This window comes from Peromyscus maniculatus, chromosome X, assembly GCF_049852395.1.
Source record: "Peromyscus maniculatus bairdii isolate BWxNUB_F1_BW_parent chromosome X, HU_Pman_BW_mat_3.1, whole genome shotgun sequence".
In the NCBI taxonomy this organism is placed as follows: Eukaryota; Metazoa; Chordata; class Mammalia; order Rodentia; family Cricetidae; genus Peromyscus; species Peromyscus maniculatus.
In genome coordinates, this window is record NC_134875.1 from 112,190,621 (window position 1) to 112,204,939 (window position 14,319).

The 14,319-nt window shown below is 42.7% G+C and overlaps 1 protein-coding gene across 13 annotated transcripts in view; it reads left to right on the forward strand.

Moving 5' to 3' along the window:
• The window catches only part of Sh3kbp1 (SH3 domain containing kinase binding protein 1), a 352,120-nt gene that overhangs the window by 277,021 nt on the left and 60,780 nt on the right, over window positions 1–14,319 (forward strand). For all 13 annotated transcript variants that reach the window (XM_015992132.3, XM_015992129.3, XM_006973237.4 and 10 more), the window contains one exon: window positions 9,976–10,083. In XM_015992132.3, the coding sequence (XP_015847618.1) occupies window positions 9,976–10,083 (108 nt within the window). The remainder of the gene's footprint in view (window positions 1–9,975; window positions 10,084–14,319) is intronic.

Here is a 14,319-nt window from a genome sequence, read left to right on the forward strand (position 1 = left end):
TGGCTTCTTTAACCTTGGTGCATGTTGCTGTTTGAATATGGCATTTTCTTGAGTGGACTTGTGCCATTTTTGTGGGTAGGACTGTTTCTTGTGTCTCTGGGTCCCCCTTCCCAGTTAACTCTGGTCTGCAGGCATTTCTTCTGACATTGGGGACAATGTATAGTAAGTACTCTTTTCTCCTTGCCACCTCAGGAACCATGCTGTGGATGAGCCTGCTTTAGTAACTGAGTTCTGGGCTCAGCTGTATAGATAGCATCATTGCATCTCTTAGGGAGGGGCTAGCAGGTGGAAGCAGAACCGAGTTGCTCTGGGCTTCCACTTCCACGGAGCTTTTCTGCAGTCCTCTCCCAAGCACCATGCAGAAGACACTCATGAGTAAATATCAGACCACGGTTCTTTATTGTGAACGAACGCTGAGCTGTGAGGTTCTCCTCAGGGCATTCCGAGGCCCACTTAACAGCTGTTCTGAAATTGGTCAGCGCTCAGTTTCTCCTCACGTCATACCTCAGCCACCTGAGGTGCTCACTAAAGCAGCCTTGCTGGGTAATTTCTAGACAATCAGTGCTAGGGAGTTAACTGGCCACTAGAAGGCTATGCTGGAATAGGTCTTCTCTTCGATTTGGGGGAGGTGCTGAATTCATTCTTACCTTTGCATTTGGGGGGTTGACATATGATTTCCTAAGCTGCATGTTTCCCTTTGAACTCCAGCAAGGCACTTACAATTTCTGAGAAAATGTGATACTATCTTTTGTGGGTGCTTCCTCGCCCTGTAACTACAGATAATTTAAAATTAAGTGCAGATCAATAAATAAGCCTGGCTGGATAGGTGGAGCTTAGCTTATGGAACTAGCCTTCCTGTTTAACTTGATCTCACTTTCGCTGTGTGAAAACGGAAGTGTGCATGGGTTTAAGGCTGACCACTTGCGATTTGATAACCTACCAGGGGACTCATTCCTGGAGAAAACTGATGCTCCTGCTCTCAGCAGCCATTGCTAGCCTGTGGCTCTTCATCAAGGGATGGGCCTTGTGAAATTTCTCCCATCAACATAGGCATTTTAATTGGTGTTATGATTGTGCCGGTGTTGTTTAGGCACTCCTATTGTTGAAATTTTATGGGTGCACCTTTCCTTGTTATATTTAAAATACTCTAGCTCCCAGCAGGCATGGCCTCTGGCTCTCACAGTCTTTCTGATCACTCTTCTGCAATGGTCCTGGAGCCTTAGGTGTAGGGATGTGTTGTTCACGTAGCAACAAGCTGTGTAGGTGTGCATGTGTATATATAAGCACATCTATATGCAGCAAAAATAATTTCAAAAGAACAGGTCATTAATATGAGAGGGAGTGGGGGCACAAGAGGAGCTGGAGGGAGAGACAGGGGTCAAAATGGTATAAATACAGTTCTCATGTATGAACTTCTCAAAATTTAAGAACTTACATTTTAACAAAATGACAATTCAGAGGGCAGAAAAAACAGCCTAAAGAAGTTTAAACCATTCACCTGTTTATCCATTTAGCTAGAATCAGTATGTGTTACGCACTCTATTGGGGTTTTGGTGGCTGCAGTGTAAAGACAGATCCTTGCTTTAAAAAAATGTTTGCCCGTTTTCAGAACTCAAAGTATGTCACAGAGGCTGGGTGGTGGTGGCAGCGTGGGTGAACGCCTTTAATCCCAGCACTCGGGAGGCAGAGGCAGGCAGATCTCTGTGAGTTCGAGGCCAGCCTGGGCTACAGAGTGAGTTCCAGGAAAGGCGCAAAGCTACACAGAGAAACCCTGTCTCGAAAAACCAAAAAAAAAAAAAAAAAAAGAAAGAAAAAGAAAAAAGTATGTCACAGAGTGGCTGCAGCAGTGACATTTCTAGTCACTGGAATTATTTCTGGTCATTTCTAGTGACCCGAGAAATGCTTAGAAGTGCTGGATCTCAGACTTGCCCCATCATTTTAAAATCTGTATTGACATATTTGAATTTCCAAACAAGAAGGATCCTTCTCAACTTGCCTTTGGAATTCCTCAGGAGCTTTTTAAAAATACAAATTTCTTATATTTTCCTATTCCAAGTTATGATTTAATTGATGATGGGTTTGGCCTAGGCCTTGGGCATTTAAATTCTCAAATAATTCTAATGTGCAGCCAGATTTGAGAGCCAACTGTCCAATAGATGCACTCTAGACAAAAGAGCTCAAGATGAGATCATGGTATATTCACTTAATCAATTTACAGGCCTGGCTGCAAATTTGTCTTTTTTCAAGGTTCGAAGTGACTAGCCCAAGGTAGATATATCAAGTCTCACTGTTGCTTCCTGTCAGATGGACCTCACTATGGCAACAGGTTGTCTCTGTTACTCTCAGCTGGTCCCTGGCACAGTAGTAAAGTGGAGCACTAAAGTACTTCATCCAGGTTCCCTGGGGCTGTGCTGGCAGGGCCGAGCAAACTGAGGCCTGGAAGTGAAGTCTGGGGATAGCCTCCTCCTTCAGACATACCCTAGGGCCTTGGCCTGCCTCCCTTTGGCCCCTTTCCAAGAATAAGCTCTTGCCAGGGTCTAGAATTAGCTCATCCTGGGAAGAAGGGAGTGAAAGTGGTCTATCAGTGCTTAGAAATGATGTGAGGGCCAGGGCTTCACAGATAATTGCATGGGAGTTTAATTACGAAGTGTCCTTGGGCTGAGATTGCAGCTCAGGTCGTAGAGCACTTACCTTCCACGCACCTGATTCCTGGGGTACTGGGGATTGAATCTATCGCTTTGTGCAAACCCATAATCTCAGCACTTGAGAGGCAAACGCAGGAAGATCAAGAGGTCATCTTCAGCCCAGTAATGAGTTTGAGCTAACCTGGACCATGTGAGACCTTGTCTCAAGAAGTGTTATGACCATATTATCCCTGAGATATTCAGGCCAGTCCATACAACGCTGGCAGTGATTATAATAACCATCAGTGCAGTGCTTTTTACAAAGATCTTCTCATGTGACAGCTGGCGGAGCTGGAGCCTTCTCTTAGTACCACGTAGCTCATTTGCTCTCTTTTTTCTTCTCTCTCTTTCCATAAAAACACCTGAGTGAGGGGGGAAGCAAAGGGGGAAAGTGGTAGAATTCTATTTGAATTCAAATTTATTTTAGAAACAAATCAGACAAAATATATAATGGCAAACTTGCGTGCTAGCACATTCTCCCTTATTTGTGATGTGTGACTAATGCAGAGCATAGTAGTGCTGGCCTGTAACATCCCCAAGACTCACTTCTGTCATTCTTATAAGACAAGTCACCGTTTACATTTCACGAAGAAGCATATCCCATTTTACTCTGGTAATCTGCCTGGCTGTGGGACATGGACAAACCATTTTTGCCATTTTGTTGAGGGATTGATCATGGAAGAGTGAACATTCTTTGTCAGAAATACAATTTCTTTTCATTCTCTTCATAAAGCGAATACTTTATAAATAAATATAAATAAATAAAGTGTACTTGTTTGTATACTAATACAGTTCTCCTTGCCCCTTCTTTGATGCCAGTAGAGCTTATTATGAAACATCATTTTTCCAGAAGTTTCCATCTATAATGTGTGTCCAACCTTTTGACATGATGACACGACACCATCACATACAAATGCATTGGCCTGCTTTCATAGCTATACTGGGATGCATCTGGGCCACACTTTATAGATGCTGTCCTTTATTTCACTTCCACCATCTGCTTCATTCATAGGCCATCTCCTCACATGCCTGTGCTACCCTTTCTCTCCGTATTCTGATAAGGAAATCCACTAGAGTGACTGTCATCCTGGTCTATGCCTGTTTTCGTTATTTCTTAAAATTTATTCTTCTCATACATTATATCCTGTCCACAGTTTCCCCTCCCTCCACTCCTCCCAGTTCCCACATACACACTTCCCCTCCCCCAGATCCACTCTTCCTTCTTTCCCTTCAGAAAAGGGCAGGCCTCCCAGGGATATCAACTGAACACAGAATTACAAGTTCCAGTAAGACTAGGTATATCCCCTCATATTAAGGTTGGACGAGGTGACCCAGTAGGAGGAAAAAGGTCCCAAGAACAGGCAAGAGTCAGAGACACCCCCACTCCCACTGTTAAGAGTCCCACAGAACACCAAGCTACACAGCCAGAACACGCAGAGGACCTAGCTCAGACCCATACAGGCTCTGTGATTGTCACTTTAGTCTCTGTGAGCCCCTATGAGTCCTGATTGCTTGATATGTGGCTGTGTTCTCATGGTGGCCTCGACCCATCTGGCTCCTACAACCCTTCCCCTCCCCTCTTCCTCAGGGTTCCCTGAGCTCTGCCTAATGTTTGTTTGGCTGTGGGTCTCTGCATCTGATCCCAGCATTTGCTGGAGGAAACCTCTCTGATAATGGTTGGACTAGGCTCCAGTCTGTGAGTACAGCAGAGTATCATTAGGAATTATTTCATTGACTTTTTTTTCTTTTTTTGCCAGTCATGTTAGGTTCTATCCTACAACTCTGGGCTATCCAGCCTCTGGGTCCTGGCCATCCAGGCAGTGTCATGGGCTGCCTCTCATGGTGTGGGCCTCAAGTTGTACCAGTCATTGGTTGGCCACTCCCACAAGTTCTGTGCCACCATTGCCCCAGCACATCTTGCAGGCAGGGCAGATTGTAGGTCGTAGGTTTTGTGGCTGGGTTGATGTCCCAGTTCCACCACTTGTCTGGTTACAGAAAATGACCAGTTCAGTCTCTTTATCACTATTACTAGGAGTCTCCATTAGGGTTACCCTTATAGATTGCAGAGAGTTTTTACTGTACTAGGTTTCAACATCACCCCCAAGATGCTCCCCCAAACTCCAGTTTCTCTCCCAGTACTCTTTCCCTCCATATCCCTCCTACCTGATCTCTCCTGTTCCCATCCCTACCCACCACTAGTCCACCTGCAAAATCTCTTCTATATCCCCTTCCCAGGGAGATGTAAGTGTCCTTCCTTAAACCCTCCTTTGTTACCTAGCCTTTCTGGCTCTGTGGGTTGTATCATGATTATCCTTTACTTAACAACTAATAACCACTTATGAGCAAGTACATACCAGGTTTGTCTTTCAAGGTCTGGGTTACCTCAGTCAGGATGATTTTTCTTTTAGTTCCATCCATTTCTCTGAAAATTTCATGATTTTATTTATTTATTTTTGCCGTTGAGTAGTACTCCATTATGTAAATGTGCCTCAGGTTTGGAAATAAATTACATTTTTTTTTTTGGCCACATTGCCTCTTTCCTCAATGGTCAGCTACTACCTTATAGTCCTAACTTCATTATTCTTTTTTTTTTTCCTGAGACAGAGTTACTCTGTGTAGTTTTGGTGCCTGTCCTGGATCTCACTCTGTAGACCAGGCTGGCCTTGAACTCACAGAGATCTGCCTGACTCTGCCTCCTGAGTGCTGGGATTAAAGGCGTGCACCGCCACTGCCCAGCAAAGAAGTTTTTGTTTTTAAATTTTTTGAGAAAGAGTTTCTCTGTATAGCTTTGCACCTTTCCTGGAACTCACTCTGTAGCCCAGGTTAGCCTTGAACTTGAAAAGATTCACCTGGTTCTGTCTCCTGAGTGCTGGGATTAAAGGCGTGCGCTGCCAACTCCCCCCTCCCCCCCACGGCGCCGCCGCCGCCGCCGCCGCCGCCACCACCACCACCACCACCACCACCCAGTTAGATTCTTTCATTAAGGAGTATCCTGTTTCACCCTGATGATGTTCTTGACTTATAAGTCGTTGACTACCCATCCCTCCATTCTATCCCTGTCACTACTAGGTATCACTTTGCCTTAGACCTCAGGTAGCTGCAGGGGATGACTGGCCTGTGCACTCATCTCCAGTTCTTAGATGTTCTCTGCTGTGATCACAGTTTCCTGCTCTGTTGCCCCCCTTTCTTCACACACAGTGATCCAGCCATTAACCTTCTCATGGCCTCACTTCTCACCCCTTTCTTTTTCCAGGCTTCCCAGCTGGCCCTACTTATTTTTAAATTCAACCAAAACCTCCAGGACAGTGCTTCCTTGATGTTTGGGTTGACTGTATCAGCTTCTCCCATGAGGCTCTGAGCTTAAGAGTCCCATGAGAACATGATGTTTTCGCTTATTCCTGAATCACTCTCCTGTCTTACGCATTTTAGGTCCTCGAATAAACAGAATTCTCTGCTATTTTATACTTCTGGAAGCACAGTCCTTGAACTCACAGAGATCCCCCTGCCTCTGCCTTCTGAGTGCTGAGATTAAAGGTGTATGCACCACCACCGCCCAGTGAAAACTTAGTTTTTTTGTCTGCTTTATTGGAAAGGACTTATTTTTACTTATCACTATGATGTCGGTTTTTTTCCTGTTTCTCATAAAGTAGCATCATTGCTAGAGGAAAATGCTTTGGTTGTCTGTAAATCTCTAACTCACTCTGCAAATCTGACCCTGGGCCTAGTCTCTGTTACGTGGTAGCCTCCCTCCTTGGCGCTTCCTAGTTCTCAGCCACCCTGGCAGTTCTCTTTTGTGTCTCTGCTTGTCTCCTCCATGGATCTTGTATTTATTCTTATACTCATCAGAACAATAGACATACTGTGTCTGTCCTTTGCACTTTCTGGCTCTTGCTTTGTATTACATGATAATTATATGCTGGTGTTTTCCTTAATGAGCAGAGTTTAGGTAACCCATTGAAGCCAGTTATTGCTGATAGAAGACATGATTAACATCTGGTCGTTATGCACTATTTTCTCCATGTAGAGATGCTTGAGTACTCAAGTGATGCTGAATAGGCTCTTGGCACATTGAAATCATTCTTACAAGAAATAAAATGGTTGTTGGGCTACTGTTTGATTAAAGTGAAGGTGAAAAATAGTTTTGCACCATTTAGAAAGTTTAAAAGAAATGTAGCACTAAAGACATAATATTTGCGTGTCTTTGATGGATATGATTTGGTATCAAGATGAGTCAAAATGAATGAGAAGGAAAGCCCAATCCTCACATAAGCAAACCCTTCTCACATATGAAGATTTTAGATGATTTGAAAAGCTGATAATGATTCCTTCTTCTTTTCATAACAGACCACATGGTTAAGAACTATTATCCAAAAGAACACGATGGAATATTGCCTATCTGTTTTCTACATCCATCTCTAAACTCCTAAGACATCAGTTCTTAACCTGTGGGTTACGATCCTTTGGGGGTTAAATGACCCTTTCACAGGGATTTCCTAAGACCATCGGAAAACACATATATTTACATTATAATTTATAGCAGCAGCAAAATTACAGTTATGATGTATGAATGAAAATAATTTTATGGTTGGGGGTCACCACAACATGAGCAACTGTATTAAAGGGTTGCAACATTAAGAAGGTTGAGAATCATTGTCCTAGGGAGTAGGTTCCATGAGACTGCGTGTTGAATGTTTAGTACTTACAGAACTTCAATGTACTTTTGCACTTACAGATAGATATTTGTTGAATATGGTAAAGTGTGAATTAACATGGGTGAGTGTTAGGGAAAAGAAGGTATTCATCATACTTGCCTGCCTAAAGGTACATTTTGTGTCGAGTTTTGAAGCTAAAAAGGATACATGAGGATACATGCACAAAGAGAGGATTGGGGGGGGGGGTGTTCCAGGAATATTGTTGGAAGTAGACTCTGTAGATTGAAAGACTTAATTTCTAAGGATTGATTCATGGTAAAGAAATTCCACCCTCTTGCATCCTTTATAAGTTTTTCTAATACCATTGATGATATTTATAACAACCTTAAAAACCATCAAGTTGTGCCACTACCATCCCTTCTTTGGGGTCAATGCTAGATTGTTAGAGGGTGATGTAACAAGGGACAGAATCATACTATTTACCTGGGATTATTGTAATTTTCCAGAAGTACAACATTCTTTCTTGTTGGAAGTCATTTGAATCCTTGTGTTTCCCTGGGTTAATCTGAACTTGGTGCTTTTGGTATATGTGTTTTTGTGTGTATGTGTATATTGGTTAGGTCTAGACTTTTCAGTTTGTAAACTAAAGACTGATCTCAAAAATCTACATTTTCTTCTGAAGGGCAAGATTTCCCTTGTCACCAATACCACAGAGGGAGGGGAAGATGATGATTTCCCCTGCAGTGGGGTTAGGCCATATTGCCTACATAATCTAAATATTGGACTCAAGAGCTTACAGATCTTAAAAGTCTTCATCAGGGTGCATATCTATTGCGTGGAGGATTGTGCAAAGGGCGGAAGGGACATAAAGGTGAAAAAATATGATGTGTAGCTCACCTTGCTGGAACATCTAATCTAGCAAGGCACAAGCAAACCACAAATCCATGGCCCTCTGGATCGACATCTGGTGCTTGAGCCCTCCTGTCTTCATCACTGTCCCTGTTGTAGAGAATGATGGGGTCTCTCCACAGCCCCCAGAGCATGATCACCTTTCTTGACTACCATCTTACTTTGGTTATAATTTTAAATGTCTGTGTTACTAGAACGTTCTGGAAAACCTTCACTCATTTGGGTTTCAGCTAGACATTTGCAGTTTTATTTTAACTCAATGGTATCACACTTTCTTGACAATGGTGTGTATAGTGTACATGCACTGGAAAGGAATAGAGGAGCTTTTCCATAGGCCGAGTCTTGGTTTAGATCATAGAAGTGGTACTGGACTCAGAGGACCTAGAGGAATTTAATTTCAATGATCTGAAAAGAGGAGAGGCCGAGAGTGGTTCTGAGGCCTGAGGTTGAGTGCCTAAGGATCTCAGGGTGGAAGTCTGGAAAAGGCGAAGCGCTTGCAAGTCTTGCTCAATGCCCTCTACATAGCCACTGGCTCAATGTACAGCATAAAACAGCTTTTTCAAGAAGCATTCGATGGGTGTGTAGAATAGAAATTAATCAAAGAGATTGAAATGAATGACTTGGTTATGGTGACTAGGTCATGGAGACAAGTGTGTCCTGTTGATATCAAGAGAAGATGAAGGAGACCTATATGTTAATGAGCTCAAGTAAAATGTGATTTTTTTTTCATTTTCTTGAGCTGACTGTCACAAAGCCCTTTTTAATTTTGACAAACATTGTGGCACTCTATCAAAAAGGATATTTGCGCATGTGATATTTTCTAAGACACCTTTGCAAATAACAAAATACTGTTGTTTCAGTAAAATTAAAATGAAAAATTCATATTCTCTCATCCTTAAGGAAATAAAAAGGCAACTTTAAGCTGGACATGGTGACTTACACATACCTGAAATTCTGTCACTCATGAGTTGGAGGCAGGAGGATCAATAGTTCAAGGCCAGTCTGATACAGGAGATATAGTCTCAAAAAAAAAAACTAAACAAAATGAAGCTAAAACAAACAAAAAGAACTAGATTCTGGGTGTTTTAGTTATAGTTTCTATTACTGTGAACAGATGCCATGAGCACCACAACTATTACAAAGGAGAACATTTAATTAGGACTGTGTTACTATATTTAATTCATTATTATCATGGCGGGGAGCATGGTGATGTGCAGGCAGACATGGTGCTGGAGAAGTAGCTGAGAGTTCTTATATCTTGACTCACAGGCAACAGGAAGTGGTCTGAGATTCTGAGTATGGCTTGAGCATATATGAGACCTCAAAGCCTTCCCCACAGTGACCACACTTCCTCCAACAAGACCACACACCTACTCCAACAAGGCCACACCTCCTAATTAGTACCACTCCCTTTGGGGGCCATTTTCTTTCAAACAACTACACCAGGCATCTGAAATCCCAACTGGGTTTTGAATCCTAGTGGGTAGCATGTAATATCCCTTCTGACTTTGAACTCCTTGCTAAATTAGTAAATTGTCACATTTATAGCCCCCTGAAGGAATGGATTCCTTGGGCTGGGCATGTAGCTGAAAAGTAGAGCATTTGCTTGGTACATATAGGTCCCTGTGTCCCATCCCCAGCACCACAAAGGGAAAGAGCTTCTATTCCCTCGTATCAGGGTACCACATTTTTCTGCCTCCATTTCTTACTTTCCATTCTGCTGTTTCTAGGACTGCATCGATGTAGGCTGGTGGGAAGGAGAGCTCAATGGCAGACGAGGAGTGTTCCCGGATAACTTTGTGAAGTTACTTCCACCGGACTTCGACAAGGAAGGGAATGTAAGTCTCCCTGGCTTTGATTTTGGTGTCTCCCATTCTGTCAGAATTGTGGCTTCCATGATGGGACTTGGGAGGTAGAGATCTTTGAGTATCAAACAAAAGAGCACTGACACTTGAATGTTTAATGGGCTTGAGTTCTGAGCCCCTGGCTGCCATAAGACAAGCCATTTATTCAGTCCATTTACCAGCTTGTAAAAGTTATCCAAGGTTTAATGCATATAAAATTCTTAATGCGGTGCCTGATACATTGGAATTCCCAGGAAAACTGTGAGAACCCTGGGTACTGTATATGGTAAGTGAACACCTCATGTTTTACATAGCATAGTCCTTGGGGTGCTGAAGTAGCCAGTATTGAAAGTTGCTGAAAAATCACATTTTGAGACTAAGAACGGAGGGCACAGACTGCTAATTTTGTGCTATAGTTGCATATCTGTGTACATATACTTAAATGCATATTTATACATGTCTCATCCAGGTTGTCGCTTTCTTTGTAGGAACTGGTTTGATGATACTGCTGTTTATATGACCCATTCTTTTTGCCTCACTCCTTTTGTATTGTTTCTCTGCTAAAGATGTAACAAAAATGGTAAAAACTGGAAGTTCTTTACAGTATAAGGGTTTAGCTGTTTGATCTCATTTATCCATCCTGTTCTGTGCCTCACAGTCCTTTACTGAGGCATTTGCCAGACTTCTGCCAACCTTTTCTGACCTCAGGCCTCTTTGAGCCCAGGGAGGGTTCTGCTCTTGGAGCAGGCTAAACCTGACTGTATTATTTACTTTTCTAGTTGTTGTAACAGAGTATTTGACAAATGCAACTTATGAAAGAAAGGGTTTATTTTGACCCCCAGTTGAAGATTACAGTCCATCGTAGTGGAGAAATCGTGGCAATAGAAGATTGAGGCAGCTGGTCAAACTATACCAAGTCAGGAACCAGAGGGAAACTCCCTAATAGGCTTGCCTAGAATTTTATCTCCTAAGTTATTCTAAATCTTGTCAAGTTGACAATATTAACCATCACAGTGACTTGGTTACATCACCAGAGCTGATATATAGGAAGGATAGCTACAGTGCTGGTAGGTTGTCAAACCACCATTTAATGGTATGTATGTGGTTTAGATAAATATGTGTATTTATTTTAAAAGCTATTATGTGTCTAGCATCTCTAACAAACTCCCAGGTGATGTTGACACTGCTGGTCCACTGATCACACTTTGAGCATCAAGGTTCCAAAAAACCCGAGGAAGCAGAATTTATATTTTTCAGAGCTCTGGTTCTAAAACCAAGAGAGAATAACAGGTATAAAACATAACACATTCCCAACATAAGCATTCCAAGAATGCAAGCTATTAAAGTGTATTAAAAGTATGGTCTTGAACTGCAAACTCATTTGATGATCTAAGGGCATAATCTTGGGAGATTGTGTGTCTAGTAGTGGGTAAATTGTTCTGTATATTAACCATTCTAGCTGTTGTAATTACTATCTGCAAGGGTGGAGAAAACTAGCCACAAGGATGAAGTAATGCTAAACTGCTAACTGGTTCTTTTTGCTTCAGCTGACCACATCAACCCAGTTATCTTGATATTTTGGTTAATTTTCCTAGGAATACAAAGGAGGCTAAGAATTTTGATGAATACCCATTAAAAAGATACCCAATGAGCCGGGCGTTGGTGGCGCACGCCTTTAATCCCAGCACTCGGGAGGCAGAGCCAGGCGGATCTCTGTGAGTTCGAGGCCAGCCTGGGCTATCAAGTGAGCTCCAGGAAAGGCGCAAAGCTACACAGAGAAACCCTGTCTCAAAAAACCAAAAAAAAAAAAAAAAAAAAAAAAAAAGATACCCAATGATATGTAAAATACGTTTATAGAGATAAGCAAGCAAAGAATCACACAACCTTCATGTTATTTCTCATATTTTCCTGAATCTGTTGCCTGACAATTATGTTTGATTTTTTTAGTCATTCTCTCTTTTTTTTTATTCATTTAATTTTTTTTTTTTTTTTTTTTTTTTTTTTTTTTTTTTTTGGTTTTTGGAGACAGGGTTTCTCTGTATAGATTTCGAGCCTGTCCTGGACTAGCTCTGTAGACCAGGCTGGCCTCGAACTCACAGAGATCCGCCTGCCTCTTCCTCCCGAGTGCTGGGGTTACAGGCGTGCGCCACCACCGCCCGGCTAGTCATTCTCTTAGTGTTTTTGGAAAGTTTTCCCTGGGCTGGTCATCATGGTAGATAAATAGAAATGAAGAATGAAGTGCACAGTTTCTGTCCTTGTTGCCTCAGAGTTGAGCAGCAAGGCTGGAATTCAAGGCTTTCAGAAGGATCCTCCATGTGGCTGGGCCTGAGTGAGTGGAGAACAGGCCCATCCACATGGCTTGTACCGTACTTCTTCACTGGTCTTTGTGAGTCTGGAAACTCCAGCCTTTTCCTGGAACTCACTTGGTAGCCCAGGCTGGCCTCGAACTCACAGAGATCCGCCTGGCTCTGCCTCCCGAGTGCTGGGATTAAAGGCGTGTGCCGCTGCTGCTGCTGCTGCTGCTGCTGCTGCTGCTGCTGCTGCCGCCGCCGCCGCTGCCGCCGCCGCCGCCGCTGCCGCCGCCGCTGCCGCCGCCGCCACCGCCACCACCCAGCTTAGGTTTTTTTTTTCTCTCTCTCTTTTTAAAACTTTATTCTTATGAAGTAGAAAACTCAAAGTCTCCTCCTTTGGCCATTCTGCTAGGTATTGTTGTCTTATTGGTTCTGACTGAGGCAGTATAATTTGCTTTTAAAAAGAAAGCTGGAAGATCAAATTGCAGATATTTGCTGTGTAATATGATGTTCTGAAGTAGCCACAGAGTCTACATCTACGACTGAACAAAAACCATGGACTGAAAATAGTTTCTAAAAATTTATCTGTGCTGAACATAGAGATACTTAAAAATTGTCCCCTAACAATACAGTGACAGCTACTTACAAGTCATCTAAAGGTGATTTTATGGTAAACAGGAGGAGGAACTTAGGTTATGTGCAATCAGTATACCATTATATAAGGCATTTGGTCATAGTATCAGTGGATTTTGATGTCCATAGAGGATCATGTAACCAATAAATTATAGATTCCGAGGGGTTACTGTGTATTTACATCATGTAAAGACTAAATCTAGCTAATCAACATATGCCTTCCTTCATATAGTTGTCATTTTATGGTGACGGGAACATGCTTTTGAAGCATAAGGTAAACACTAGGCCCTTTTTCTGATGAATGGGCAAAACCCACAGTTGCCTCTGGTGTGGTCCTCTGCCTTGAAATTCCTGGTCTTATTTTGCTGTGACCATGAATTTATTCATGCAAGACTGACTCTACAGTGTACTGTTCTAGAAGCTCTTTGTTACATAAGGCATTAAGGGAAGTACTTCCACAGGAAAATGAAAGTGTTAGTACTGAGCGAACATGGTGTGGCTTACTTGTTGGAACATGCATATTTGTGGAGCCCCATGGACATCTCGGCAACCCCAAACAAACAGACAACATCTCTCTCTCTCTATTTTTTTTTGGGGGGGGGGGGTTGAGACAGGGTTTCTCTGTGTAGCTTTGCGCCTTTTCCTGGAACTCACTTGGTAGCCCAGGCTGGCCTCAAACTCACAGAGATTCGTCTGGCTCTGCCTCCCGAGTGCTGGGATTAAAGGTGTGTGCCACCACCGCCCGGCTTAGGTTTTTTTTGTTTTTCCTTTTTTTAAACTTTATCCTTATGAAGTAGAAAACTCAATTTTAGGGAAACAATAGTCATACCTGTCAGATAAAGTCATGCCTAGCTGAAAAGTGATTGTCTAATGTGACAGTGAAGTTTTTGAAATTTCAAAGTAGAGCACCCCCCTTTATTCCACCGGCCTATAAAAACCAGCAGGCCAGCTTCACATCCATTGCTATGCCAGCCTTTATTGCTGTACCTAGAATACTTGTGAGTTGGGGACAATGCAGTGGAGCCAGGAGCTGCCATTGTCTGAGTTGACAGTATAAAGATGATTAGAATCATTAACATGAAAACGCTGTGTGGGTGATGGTGTCTGAAACATTCTGCCAGTTTCAGCAGCTGTCATCTTGTCTTGCTAGTGATTGGGGTTGCAGTCCTTCACCCAGAAAAGAGGACAGTCTGCAATGATCAGAATAGACAGAAGCAAATGGCATTTCTCCCACAGCAGGCTTCTTGACTCAGCAGGCATCGCCTGGGCATACTGGTAATGCTTTCTGCCAGGATGTGGACTCAAG